Raw genomic sequence first — 15,169 nt, forward strand, 5'->3', positions numbered from 1 at the left:
TATGATATTTTCTAAAATAAATTTTCAAAAAGAGAAATGAATGAGCATAATATAAAAAGGGATATTTATTGCCTTTTTAAAATCAGTTCTTAGGGACCAAAGTTATATAATTTGACTTATATTACTCCATTATGTCAAAAGTTCTTAAAATTAATTATTCCATTATAATATTCCAATAAGTTATTCCATTTTTAAAATTTTTCAGAAGTTAGTACATAATTACCACTTTCCCAGATTTTCTGATGGTCTGATATTTAGAGGCATTAATCGTTTTAGTTGATTTCTTCGTTTTCACTTTATCCAAAACTGCATAAATAGCAAAACATAATCTAGCCATTCGTGGCAGGTCACAAGTATTAATATCAAATTCCAGTGGTTCATTCCAAATATGATCATTTTTCCCTGATATCTCTGAGCTTACGATGGTTTTACACAGGAGTTCAGTACCATGAAAAAGACCAGCCCTGACATGAACCTGTAATGAGAGAGACAAAAATAAATACAGAATCATGAATACTACATCACTTACACACCTCTAATTTTGGAGAATGAAGAAATATATACTGGGAGAAGAAGCACATCGACTCCAGATAGGACTATCTGGCCACAGAGCATAAGGCTGTAATTAATGAGTATCTTATTAACTAAAGTGTTTAACCTACTTTTCACTTACTAAATAGTCCAGCTAAAAAATGCCAGGGGCCTAAATGGTATAAATAGGTCTGAGTAAGCCAAGATCATAGGTATAAAAATTATTATCATAGGCTTACGGTCACTGACTTCATTTACTTGGGACCTTGTCTTACTCTTCTGTTGAGAAGGAAGGGATGGATAAAATATCTCCAAAGTTTCTTTCTACTTCTAAATAATTTATGAATTGGTCATTATAAGTAGTCACTAAAGATACTCTATCTGTATTTTGACTATCCTACACATCACTGTCTTTCATTTTTTCCAAAGGCTCAGGTCCAGAGTGATGCCAGACATACGTAAAATGTCCTAGAAAATTTTACTCATTCATTTATATAGTGGTTTTTAAAGATATAATCTAATTATCTCTAATTTAAAGGTGAGTGGTAGAAGTAGATCTAAAAGCAGACACTGACTCAATGAAATACATTAAACATTAAAGTCAAATATTTTTACATCAATTATTCAGATGTGACATTGGCACACAGTAGTACTCAAATATTTACTGAATAAATGAATACTTATGTGGAATTCTTTAGGTTTGTCTTTCTTAAATTTAAACAAAAGCTTATCAATAAAAAAGTTTCACTTGTTAAAGGAGTTACTATCCTAATTTTGAGAAAAATTCAATAATATCTACCTATAGATATTAAAACATTTTAAATGGTGATTCAAAATTTCAATATTGATAATAGCATCAATTTTTAAATTATAAATATTTATAATATATTACAATTATGAGTTTAAAATCTATTATAATAGTTAAAACAATGTTACATTAGCATAAAGAAAACAATAGTAGACTACACACTCCATAAGGTAATAGGGAAGGAATGGCTTATTTTAATAAATATTATTCATTAATCTAACTACTGCAAAATAAACACAAATGGATTAAATGGTTCAATTTTTTTTACAATAGTAAGCAAATTAAAAAGAAAAATTGTTTAAAAAAACTATCAAAATAACTATTCTGTTTTGGAAGTTGATTATACTATTCTCCCAACTTTTATGAATGTCCAAAATTTTCCTTAAAATTTTTTTTGAACTTAAAGAAGAAAATTATTTACTCCAAATATGAACTATTATATATAACACAATAGGGATTAAAGTAATAAGAATTATAAAGGATTACTAAAAACATTTGCAGTAAACTCTCAAGGCTGCCAGGAATTTTTATCTAAACACACAGCTGATTCCCTTCAACTTCACAGGAAGGAACTATTTCACCATGCTTCAACTTCCCAAGTACTTAGACCTTGGTCCTTTGCTCCTGTGCATTGGGAAAAAAATCTACTTCCCCAGCCCGCAGCAGGTACAAACCTATGCAGGTCTTTTCCATATCAAAGTAAACAAAAATTTTCCTTAGAATCTAACTAACCATAACCACCTATTTTCTCTGACATACTGAGAATGGCACCAGGATCTACTTAGACATTCCATGTCTCTCACTTTCAACAGCATGATGTCTTGCATACAAGGGGAAAATGATTTGCAATGTAATCTTAAATGAAAAATGAAGTAACAAAATACTATATATATTCATTAAAAGCACATTCACATTTTCACCATGTAAAGGAAAGATTATAAATAAAAGTAGTTTATAGCAAGAAGGTCAGTAAGAATATTGGTAACCTTGGATTTTGTTATTTTTAAATATTTAAAAATTAATATTCTACAGAGTACCACAATTTAAAATAGCTCAGTGGTCTAAACTTAAGATCCTATACACAGACATAACACCAAATTCCACAATCAATTGAAAACTCATTCAATTCAATAAAAGTATGGAAAAAAATGGAAATATTTTTGGTATAGCTTTTTAAAAACAACCATTCAAGTTTTAATCCCTGTTTTTAAACAATTTCAAGATTGAGCAGCTTTAGCCTTAAGCAACCTTTGTTTATGCTTAAACATCTCTAAACTGCCTTAAATGATATTTCCCTGTGTTCCCCAAAATTAGACTAAAAGTCTAGGGACTTTCATTTTTAGTTTGTAAAAAATATGGTAAGAATAATTAAAAAGAAAGATTTATGTAACAGCCCTTTTAGGAAATCTCTGTATCTACCATTATGCTATACTCCAAGTATCTAAACTACGAAATACTGACAATATTAGTATTTTTAACAGTCAAGACAGAATAAGAGAAAGCATACTGACAATTTCTCAACTTCATAATTACTTTATTCTCTAAAGAAAAATTTAGTTGTCTATAAGAACTGTAAAACAAATATTTTCTAAACAATTAAGAAATAGCCCTATCATAAATGCACAATAAATGGTATTTAGTGTGAGTAAAATTATATGAAAAATAGAAAGAGCACAAAACCCAGATTTCCAAGTTTTCTTTTCCTTCCTAACATGCCTCAGAAAGACTGACCATCAGTTAAAGAACACAATAGATGGGAGCTTTAATTCATCAGGAGGTTAGGAAAAGGTTCCACCACTGTTACACACTGAACATTATCTTAAAAGGAGTTTAACAGGTAGAGAAAAAAAAGGAAGTAATTCCTGACTGCACAATGACAAAGCTCCCCTGGCATGCCTTAAGAATCAAAAACAGCCCAGCACAGCTTGAGTCACTAAGTGCTTGGGTTGGAGAGGCTAACAGAAAAGTCAGTGCCATTTAAGACTAGTAAGCAGGAATATAACAGTTAAAAGACCCCTTTTTCTTCGGGGGAAAGACATGCTTGGGTATAAGCCAAGGTGTGAAAACAGAAGCAAGAAAAGCAGTAGGAGGGCTGCTGCTGTAATTCAGGGAGAAACAGTAAATAAAGGCTGGAACTATGACAGAGTGAGAAGACAAAAGAATGGGGACGATAAAGGATATTAATAAGGTAGGATGAATAGTATGTGGTCAATTGATTAGAAATGATAAGTAACAGGGAAGGGCAACTCTAGCTGCTTTACTAAACATAACAGGAAAGGCATTCAATGGGGGAAGGAAATGAACTGGAGATATCAGATATAAGTTGGCTTTAAAAAATGTATATGAAAATATAAGTCCGGAACTGAAGAGATATCTGGGCTACATGCAAAGGCTTGAGAATCATAAGTAAAGGCTTTTCTAAAATTTTCTTACAAAGAAGTTATTAATAACTGTTTTTTTCTAAGAACTGAAGAATACACAGTGAGAGAAAAACACTAAGTGGTGTTGAGGCAGGGCTCACATGCCCAAAGCAAATAATCCATCTAATTTCTTGGGTTTCCAGACCTCAAAAACTCCATAGTATTTCCTCTCATTCCCTTCAGCCACACGATCACACAGGGAAACTCCTTTGACCTCATAACATCCCCCATTGCAATGACTAACAAAACACCTCCCCCTCTTCATCAGCTTTGTCTGCCTTCGCCCTCCCCAAAACTCGCCAAGTGCCCATCTTTCCCTCTGTAATACTCTTCTGAAGCACAGACCCTGGATAAACCTAACTGCCTGTCTCTCTTCCATGCCAATGTTTTTGGACAAACTAGCACCATGACTAACCAATCGCAAATGTAAAATTATTCTTTCATCACTGCAAGAACTACTTATTACATTTTCTTCACTTCTGAAAACTTCCATAGCCATTTATAGTACTATCCTGTGAGATGAGCCTCCCTTACATTCAAGAAAACTATAAAAGTAATTTTAAAGTTTTAACCTACTTTTGTGGTCAGGTTTTCTGTTGCTTGAAGATGATAACATGTTCTGAAGGATATCTCCTGTCAATCTATTCTATTTAGGAGCTACAGAATATAAGAACAATAAAAATACTAGTCCACTGTTATTTATAAGATAAACAAGTAATAAGGAAGATCAAATAATGTAACTAATATAAAAATCAGAATTCCATACTTGCCAACTAGAGACAGATCATTGTTACTAAATATTATAAAGTCACAGGTGGGACAGATGGAGGATGGGATTGTTGGGAGAAGCAGGGGGTCTGAAGAGTATTTTTCATTCCCAAAACAGCAGGTTATACGATTTGCACCTGACACTCCAAAAATCTCCATGTGAAAATGTATAAAGGAGGGAAAACTGCAGGTTTTCATCTATTAACACAAGACCCCCACTTAGGAACTTATGTCCATCATAAAACTACTTTAATTCTACTCTAGGCTCAGGTGATGATCAAAGTATATACGCTTTGTTCTTATTTCTATAGCTGACTTTAAATGACCATAGCAAAGTCTCTGCTGCCTAATCCTTACCCCAAATTCAGTTTTGAGTAAAAATATACACAGAATTTCCAAAAAACACACAATATAATTATTTCTTAGGAGGTCCAAATATTACCATTCACTTAAGGATAAACCATCACATGGTTGAGTATAGTGCTCAAACTGAATTATTTTGGTCTCTCATAGAATGAATTTTTCTGATTTGTACTGTAAATATTATATTTTAAGTCTATCCAATAAAACATATAATAAGAGACAAATATGTTAAATGTTATTTTACCTACTGTAATGATGCTGCCAGTGGCTCTGGTGCTCACTTTGTCACCCACTGTTTCTCCTTCATAAGAAACTGGTAACCATCTCTGAATTTACAGTATCAGGATGAGCTACAAATACATTAATAACTAGTTTGTTTTTATCTCAGGAGATTCTGAATATTGTAACTGATCATGTTTTTCTTGCTTTGACCACTAGCTATATTGCAAGCTGAAAGCAAAATCTGTATAGCACATGAAGCAATTATGCAGATTCTTATTACTGTGTATATGAGGCCTGTCTGGAAAAGTCCAGCCATTGTTGATATAACAAGAATGGTTTGTGCAACATCGATGTAATGTGGCAGCCAAGGATACTGGACTGGAATGCACATGTGTGAACAATGATGGCTTCACTGTACTAGTCAGTGGGAGCAGCAGACACTATTGACTGAGCATGGGTACTGTGTGGCCGTCACATTTAACATGAATGAGCAGAACAATGAATCTTCATCAAACTTTGCATTAAGCTTGAATGTTCCTCAGCAGAAACTATCTGGGTGATTCAGAAGGCCACAGCTACAGGCAACTGGTGATTGACAGCTTCTTCACGACAATGTGCCCACTCAAGTATCACATCTTGTGCAGAGCTTTCTGGCAAAACATCAGATTGACCAGGTGACTCAGCCATCCTACAGCCCAGATCTGGCACCCTGTGACTTCTGGTGTTCCATTTAAGACTGGGAATAAGACAGGGATGTATGGTACTGGAAGTCCTAGCCACAGCAATCAGGCAAGAATAAGAAATAAAAGGCATCCAAATTGGAAAGGAGGAAGTAAAACCATCTTTATTTACAGATGACATCACACTGGGAATAGAGAATCCCAAAGAATCCACCAAGAAACTACTAGAATTGATAAATAAATTCAGCAAAGTAGCAGGATACAAAATTAATATCCAGAAATCAGTTGCATTTTTATATGCCAATAACAAACTAACAAAAAGCAGATGGGCAGAGGGGAGGGGAGGGGAAGAGAATCAATGAAAATTAACTGCATTCTTTGAGATTACAACTCCTCTAATCAGAGAGGAAGGTTCAACCCTGCATTTTAAGCCTGTCCCTACTGCTGTTGCTGCTATCACAGGACTTCTTAAAAACTGGGGAAAATGACAACAGAGAAATGAACAGGAAACAAAAAAGAAAGGAATAAAATGGGTAGAACTTTCTGTGAGACTCAGAAGACCCACAACAGCTACAACTAGGCGTCTTTAGTGCTCTCTGACTGCACTAACACCATCTTCTAGATCCATGCAGTATTGAGTTCAGACTTCTGCTCAATATTAAGATGCACACGAGGAAAATGAAGTCACAAGGTTGGAAAAAGACTGACCAGGAAAAGAGGCTGTATGCTACAGAATTCTGAGTGCTCTCACAGGGTTGACATTCAAGTGCCCACCAGGCAGAGTAGTGAACTTCATAGAACAGCTAGGATTTTCATTACAGACTCCAGAGAATCACATGTCCTGTAAAATCTCTGGAACTATGAATATAATATATGTATCTCGTTCTCATGATTAGATTATACTTTATGACATAGCTTACCTTAAGGGAGATTATTTTTCAGGGGCCTGACCTATAAGCCCTTAAAAGAGATCAGGCTCTTCCTGGCAATAGATTCAAAGAGTGAGAATGATTTGATGCTTGAGAAATTCTTTTTTCTAGATCAAAAAATGGAGAGATCCACATGGCCAGAACCATAAAGATGCCTCCAGTAACTGTGAGCAATTGCCAGCGAACTGCCAGTGAGGAACTTAGAACCTCAGTCCTACAACTGCAAAGAACTGACTTTGGCTAGTAACTTGAATCATCTTGGAAGCAGATTCTTCCTCAGAGCTTTCAGGAAAGAATGTACCCCAACTAACACCTGGATTTCAACCTTGTACAGATGTTAAGCAGAAAAACCAGCTAAACCATGCCCAAACTACTGACCAATAGAAATGTAAGCTGCCCTGATTCGTGCGGTTCAGTGAGTTGAACATCATCCTGCAAAGCAAAAGGTTGCCAGTTCGATTCCCAACCAGAACACGTCTACACTGCAGATTCTGTCCGTGGTCGGGGCATATATGAGAGGCAGCTGATCGGTGTTTCTTTCTCACATTGATGTTTCTCTCCCTCTCTTTTTCCCACCCACCCTTATCTCTAAAAATAAATAAATAAAATCTTAAAAAAAAAAAAAGACCATTCATTACTCCTAAAAACATTACCACAAACAACAGAATCAATCCAGCTTCAAATATCTGATGGAAGTTGGAAAAAACCTATGAAAATAAAATGTCTCTGCCAAAGAAATAAAATGTAATACTCAAAAAGATAAAGCAGGTACTGAAGTCTTCTTTGGTCTTCTTCAGGAAGAAACTAGATAATAACAGACTATAGAGAATTTAATAACTACAAAAGAATTAAATACAAATTACCTACAGAAGACAAATACAGTAAAATTCAAATGGGAAGAACAAGTAGGAAATCCCCTTACTACAGTATAAATTACATATTTATACATAGAAATCACAGAAAATAACATATATATAAAATATTCCACATGACTTTACTGGAGTATTTGCCTCTATGTGATTTCTGCTTTCAGAGATACCCAAGGAACTCTAGTGACTATTTGTGATTTTCCTAGATGTATTATAAAGTAAATCAAGTTGTAGAATAATGTATATAATATCATCCCTTTTCAACAAAACAAGCAATCAATAAAATAAACACAACCAAAACCATTTGATCCTGAAATCATATGTTTATGTATTTTCATAAATATGGAGGTCATTCACAACACTGGTTAACCTTAAATCCCATATGATGATAAAAGTAACTTTTTTTAAAAATCATATTTGGACTTTTGTTTACCTGTTACAACAATGTTATAGTTTTGCAATTGGAAAACAATTAATAAAATAAATTTAAATTCAGGGGAAAAAATAAAATTACCACTAAAATAGAAAACAATAGCTAATTGGCGTAAGCACACTCATTCACAGTTCAAATTTAGCTAAGAATATAAGAACAAAAAACCCCCCTTATCTTAATGACAGCTACCTAAAGAATCTTAAATGTCCACTTATAAAAGCAAACTACTGATAATTTTTGGAAAGGTGCTCCTGAATATATTGTCATGCTAACAAACATCTCAAACTAACTGAATCTCTTTCTTGGATCACAAAACTATTCACTTAATTTCCTGCCAAGCAAAACAGGGAAAAATGTGTGCTTTATACTTTGAGACAAAATGCCTTAAGTCTTCACTTAATTGTATGGAGTTGTGCAATAAATCCCATGTGTTAACAACTTGTGGTCTATAATGCAGTCATCTATTTTCTTCCAAGAAAGGGTATTACATTTTCTGTGTTCAGCAAGTTTAAAAGAAAAAAAAGGACTGGGTGCAGCTCTAAGCAAGGCTAAGAAGAGTAAGCTTGCATATGAACATGTGACCTAAAGCTTCAACTTAAATTCCATTTCCTAAATTCCTGATCTAAAGCAATTTCTTTTATATAATATAGTAGGGGGACCACTCAAAACCCAGAATTTATTTATAAACAATTGTGAATTTATTCTTACATGTTTAAACTTCAGTCACCTTCAAACTACTTTCCATTTGATGTAATACACCTATCGACACATTTTTTTCCACTGTTGAAAACAGTTTTTGAACTCATCAATTTTGATGCCTTTCAGTGCTTCTGCTGTTTTTTGTTTCACCGCTTCCACATTGGCCAAGACATTTCCCTTTGAGGACTTTTTCACCCAGGGAAACAAAGTCACTTGGGCAAGACAGGGTGAATAGGGAGGGTGGAGCATGGGGGTCACGCTGTTTTTTGGTCAAAAACTGCTCAATACTCAGCCCAGCATGGGCAGATGCACTCGAAAATCACCCATCATGAAATGGGCAACACACTGAAGGGGTATTCAAAAATAAAAAAAGTTTCACTGAAGACAAATGCAGCCTCTCACAACACCACCAGCTCGTACACTGATACAGACGGGTTCCTAAAACAATCCCCCAGCAGAGGAAGCCTGTACTACAAGAAGATAATTCCCTCCAGAAGATAATTTCGTTTTTTGGGGTGGTTCCCCCTCGTATACCTAGAAAATGTCAATCAATCCATTATATCACCAACTATTTAAAGAATACTTTAGCCCTGGCTGGTGTGGCTCAGTTGATTGAGCACTGGTCTGTGAACCAAAGGTTCGCTGGTTCAATTCCCAGCTAGGGTACATGCCTGGGTTGCAGGCCAGGTCCCTGGTTAGGGGCATGTGAGTGGCAACCAATTTCTGTTTCTCTCACACATCGATGTTTCTCTCTTTCTCCCTTCCTTCCTCTCTCTCTGAAAGTAAACAAATAAAATCTTAAATAAAATCTTTTTAAAAAATAAAGAATACTTTAAAACAAAAATTATTAACTGTCTTATAATAAATTGCTATATTCTATTTTGTATTAACTTACCAATATTGGTAAAATTTAATTTCCAATGTGACATTCATTGAGCATATCAGTGAGTTATTTAAATAATGGAGATGACAAATTCAAACCTTAGCAAGTACTCACTTTTACAGTTTCTTCTGTGTTAAGTTTATTTCCCTTTACCAAGACAATTTGGAAAGGGCTGTTATTTTCCCAAACATGCTGTAAAAAATGAAATAAATACAGAATATGTTAAGGAAAAACATGAATATTTTATGCTAACAAATCACCTCATCAGGTCTCATGTCCACTGGCTAAATAATGAAAACTGACTTCTGAACTAGCAACTGAAAGTCATGTATATTAAATCAAATATCATAACCACTAAGTTCTCATGGTAAAACACAGGCAGCATTATAGATAATACCTTAATCATCAAGGAGTATTTAAACACATAATCTGTTAAGACTGAATAACCATTTAAAATATGTTAAATGTTCCCATGAACATAAACTTAAAATTTGTCTTTTACAAATATATCAAATTCTGAAAAAAAATGTTCCATTGATACCTTTAAAGTCTAAAAGTATTCAATAAGACAGGCAAATTAATACAACTCTATCATAACTAAGCTGATAAAAATAAAATATACTAATAAATCAACTATTTCTGCACACCTAACTTTTCTTAACACAATGTCTCGAATTACTGAAGTCTGGTGTTTAAGCTCTAATCTCAAAAAATCTCTAATTTAATGACATTTTTCTTTGGCACCAAAAGAAGAGAAATATAAATGTCATGTTTACATTTATACATAGCTTGAGTAGAGAAAAACAATAATAACTAGACAGATAATCATAAATGGTGATGGATATTTGGCAAATACGCACCGGTTTTCACAGAAGGTGGAAAAAAAACAAAACAAAAAGGTGAGACTGAAGGAAACAACTTAACAAAAATCACATGACTTTTGGGGTTCCCAAAAGTTAACATATGAAACTTACAGAAATAATTCTTGTTTTCTTTGGTGGTAAAGGAAGAGGACAGTTAGATGAATTTCGATTTATGGCAGCCTCTATGGCAATCATTTCCTGTTCATACATCTTTTTGATTTTGCAACATTCCACCAGCATAAAATGGGGCAAGGTCCTGTTCATTACACAGTTCCGGATATACTAACAGTGGCAAGACAATAAGGTAAGGATATTCAAGCAAATACTTAAATGACTAGAATAATAAAATTAAGGTGAACAACACTATATCAAAATGCCCTGTGAAAAGTATATCTTAAACAATTTGATTTCAAGAATATGAGCATTTAAAATCTCAACATAAAAAAGCTACCATTAACCTAAGTACATAAGAGTTGAGATAGACACTTCTTATACATTGTAGCTTATCTTCACAAAAACTCTGTAAGAGTGATTATCCCCCATTTAATAAAGATTCAAGAATAAAAATCAGAAGGGTTAAGTTATATACCTAGTATCTTTAAGACCTGGATTTAAATCCACCTTCCTGACTTTCTTTTCTATTATTTTTTAAACCTTGAAGAAATACATGCCTCAGTCTAGATGTTTTATCTTTTCTGCACTTAATACCTGACAGTTTGAACAACAGGCACACTTTTGAGGGGCAGGACTTGAATGTCGCTGACTGATGTCACAGTGCAAGCTTTCACTCAGTCAGGTAAGGGAACATGTATTGTACCCATGTGGTCATTTCGTAAGTCATCAAGTGGCCAACTCACACCTTCCCATGCATCTCTGAGGCAGACCTGGTCCCATTTCAGCACAGGGCTCCAGGCCACCATCACTGTTTCTCCAGAAAAACCTAGTGGCCATCCCAGCTTGATGCTGTTTTAACTCCACAAAAGTGGGATGACTCTCCAGAGGCATATAAAAAAAGGGGTGGTTATTCATATTACCAAAGATTCCTAACAAACTGAATAAAATCCAATGTATTACTCAAAAGAAAAAACTATCCTATACAAATATACAGTGCAATTCAATGTATTATATTCAATTTAGTACTAAAAATACATTTTTTTGAAGTTTAAAAAAAAATTTTCCAGGATGGCCTATAAATAAAATTATATGACATTATAATAAGTGTATTCATTTAAAACTTCTCCGTATGAAAGAAATATCATTCCATTTCCTTCATATTTCTCTGCCTACATTATATACTTTCTCTCTCATGACCTTGCACAAAAATGTATGCATAACTTTATTTTTTTATAGGAAAAAATTCTTGTTTTTGACAATAAAAACCCCAACTTCCTCTTATCAAGTTAAGAAAAAATGTTAAGTTAAAGAAGCAGGAGGCTACTTAAAAGATGGCAAAACATGGGAATAAGTCAGTACTTCTATGTTCCCACCAAACACTTTACATCTTTCTTCTTCCTCTTATGAGCTAGAGTTCAAGAACTTACTATCAGAATGCCACAGTTCCCAAAGCTGTACACAGAAATTATAACTGCTGTTAAACTTTCTACCTACTAAAGCTCAAGAATTGAAGACCACACCAAAAATCTAAAGACAAGGGTATAAAATTCTCTGTTACCTGCTAATAAATCAGAGTTCCTACTCTCAAACAAACAGTACTTAATTATCTGGCATGCCTGTATTCCTCTTTCTTAAAACAAAAAAAATAATCACATTGTATTCTAAAGTCTTGGTATTATTTATCTAACTTGGCACTCAGCTTATTATGCTTTATGTAATAACCAATTCTTAGTCTCCAATGTAATTTCAACAAAACTATCTTCAAATTCCTTGAAGGCAAAGTCAGGATCCTATCCTTTAAATAGCATACCTTATTATGGTGGGGAATGGGTGCTGCATTGCATGAATCTTATTTAAAGATTTTATTTATCTATTTTCAGAGAAGAGGGGAAGGAAGGGAGAAAGACGGAGAGAAAACCTGCACCTATCCTATTTAAACTCTACTCCAAAAACAATCTGAGGCACGTCAGTGTTTTCCATAAAGCATACAATCAAAGAATTCATGATTAAATGATCAAAGTAATAAATATCTCAAAGATAAGGGAAGACTTCTAAGGATGGTGAAACCTAATGCTTACAAAATTCCTACCAAATATGGAAGTAACATGAAAAGGGGAGCTGGGGAATTATAGGTATAAATATTAGACTTAAATTGGAAAGTTCTCCAATATACAATAAAAATTTATAACATTACCTTACCTAGTTAACTGATAATCACAAATAAGTTTTTATACAATTCAATTAGGGGCAACTGAATCATAATATTTTACTTCCCCCCAAATATTGCATTTCTAAATCACTGTTTATATAATGAAATAGTAATCAGCTATAACGAACTGTATTAAGAATTCACAATGCTATAGAAAATTATAACACTGAAACAATCAAAACAGCAGAATGCAAACATTATAGATATACACATAAACATATATAATTATTATGCCAAAAGTATATATAACTTTGAGTAAAATGGCAAGAACATGCCAAAATGTTAACAATCGTTATCTCAGAGATCGGTAGGATTATGTTATTATTTAATTGTGTATAATTTTCTGTGAGCTCCAAATGTTCCATTATAGTAACACATTTTGTAATCAGAAATTTAAATTGTCAAACTGTTAAATATATACACACATACTTCTCTGGTAAACTCATAGTTAATACACATACCTGGAACTGGATTAGTGGGTGATCACCAAACACATATTCTAATCTCCCACTGATCTGCAACACATAGTCATAAGGGCTAACTTCATCTTCTTTCCCATGAATAGTCAAACGTTTTTGGATTGCCAATTCATTTATTTTGATAGGACTCATATTAGGACATACTTGAAAACTAAACACATCCTAAAGGGGGTAGTAGAGAAAAGCAGCAATTTTATATTTTTGCTAGAAACAAAATGAAACCACTCTTCACATTGTACTTATTACCATATTATAAACAGCCATACATAATATTTACTATATATGCACATACCTTACATTTAATGTCAGGAAATTTTTCTATTTTCTAACTATAATCTGTCCATGTCAAATATGTTTAAGTTGATGATAATTTTCAATTCATCTTACACTATAAAGTGCCACAGTCTCCAAATGTCAGATAAGTATTTAACTAAAGTTTACTAATATTTAACTAAATTTATCATCATGTATTTTATCACAAGCACTTCCCAATGAATATCCTATTTTTTAAGTTACAAAAAAAGCCCTGGCTGGTGTGGTTCAGTGGATTGAGTGCCGGCCTGTAAACCAAACCAAAAAAACCTGTACATATTCAAATTTAGTATATATTAAAAAAGAATTACATGTTATCTATCACTAGTAAGAAGAGATCTTTATACCAGTTCAACCATAAATTAACAATTATCTGATTTTATAAACATGTAAAAACAAAGAAATTTTAATTATTCATTTTGGTGAAAAATGAAGATATAGTTGTGATGGAATATTAAGCATGTGCATAAACCCCAAAAGTACAGATATTAAAGATTATTTAATAATACCCGAATCCTCCCATAATCTAGCAAAATAATTCCCCACCATACGATCATCAATCAAAGATATAAGAAAGCTCACCATCTCCCAAGACAGCCAACTGCTACCCTGGATAACTATTAGAAATTTCCCTATACTGACCTGAAATTGACTTCTGCATATTTTCCAACAAATTAATTTATGTCACCTCCCTTTTTCACGAGGTATCTCAAATTCAAATATTTAAAACCTAAACCTACTGGGTCTTCCAGTCTATTTTCTCCAGCATTTTTACTCTTTTCTCCTGGGTTTTCTATGTGAGTTGATGACATGTATATCTAAACACAAGACACACAAAGTCACCTGAGAAGTCATACCGCTTCTCTTTCCCCATCTCACTTCCCATAACAACGATGATCACCTTCCCATCTTCAATGATGTTCTTCTACTTCAATGACTCTTTACATCTCTCCTAAAGAGCAATGTATCTTCTTATTTGATCTATCTCTTGTACTATCCACCTCAAAAGTAACCTTAACCCAGCTTATGAAATAATCTATCTTTAAAAGAAGAGCAGCAAGGAGATATGAGTGTTTTTTAACATAATACACATGCTCATAACTGTCTTAAACAGTGGTATACAACAGAACTCTAATAATAAAAACATTTATTTTGTGCTGTCCAATACAATAACCACTGGACACAACTGGCTTGGTAAGTGGCTACTAAATTACACATGTAGCTATTGGCTACTGTATTCAATAGCATAGGTGTGAATGATTAAGCTCCTTAATATAATTATTCTATGAAACCCACCTACTCTCTATTTCATACATAAACTCTTCAGAAATACAAAAATAAAAGACAATCTCATTATCAGACTATAAGAATCTGCAGAAAACATAGAAAACAGAACTGGGCCTGAAAAACTGCAAGTATTAAAATTAATAGTCATAAAATACAGCAAGTATGGTTTAATGCTTTTCAAGAATTAAAAGCACTTTGAAAATGAATAAAAATCAAGTATATATAAAGTAGAATCAAAGAGAGCCCTAAGGAATAAAGCATGTTAAATAAAATGCAGATTTAATATTAAATAAAAAGGAA

At 33.4% G+C, this 15,169-nt stretch overlaps 1 protein-coding gene across 1 annotated transcript in view; it reads right to left on the minus strand.

The window, feature by feature from the left end:
- Positions 1-15,169, minus strand: part of PIK3CB (phosphatidylinositol-4,5-bisphosphate 3-kinase catalytic subunit beta) — a 165,607-nt gene that overhangs the window by 57,976 nt on the left and 92,462 nt on the right. The window contains exons 6-9 of the mRNA XM_054595555.1: positions 13,253-13,432; positions 10,580-10,750; positions 9,720-9,797; positions 224-475 (exon numbers count right to left, since the gene is read on the minus strand). Of these exons, the coding sequence (XP_054451530.1) occupies positions 224-475; positions 9,720-9,797; positions 10,580-10,750; positions 13,253-13,432 (681 nt within the window). The remainder of the gene's footprint in view (positions 1-223; positions 476-9,719; positions 9,798-10,579; positions 10,751-13,252; positions 13,433-15,169) is intronic.

Source organism: Pteronotus mesoamericanus, unplaced genomic scaffold (genome assembly GCF_021234165.1).
Source record: "Pteronotus mesoamericanus isolate MK-2021 breed Mesoamerican mustached bat unplaced genomic scaffold, CSHL_Meso_final scaffold_54, whole genome shotgun sequence".
In the NCBI taxonomy this organism is placed as follows: domain Eukaryota; kingdom Metazoa; phylum Chordata; class Mammalia; order Chiroptera; family Mormoopidae; genus Pteronotus; species Pteronotus mesoamericanus.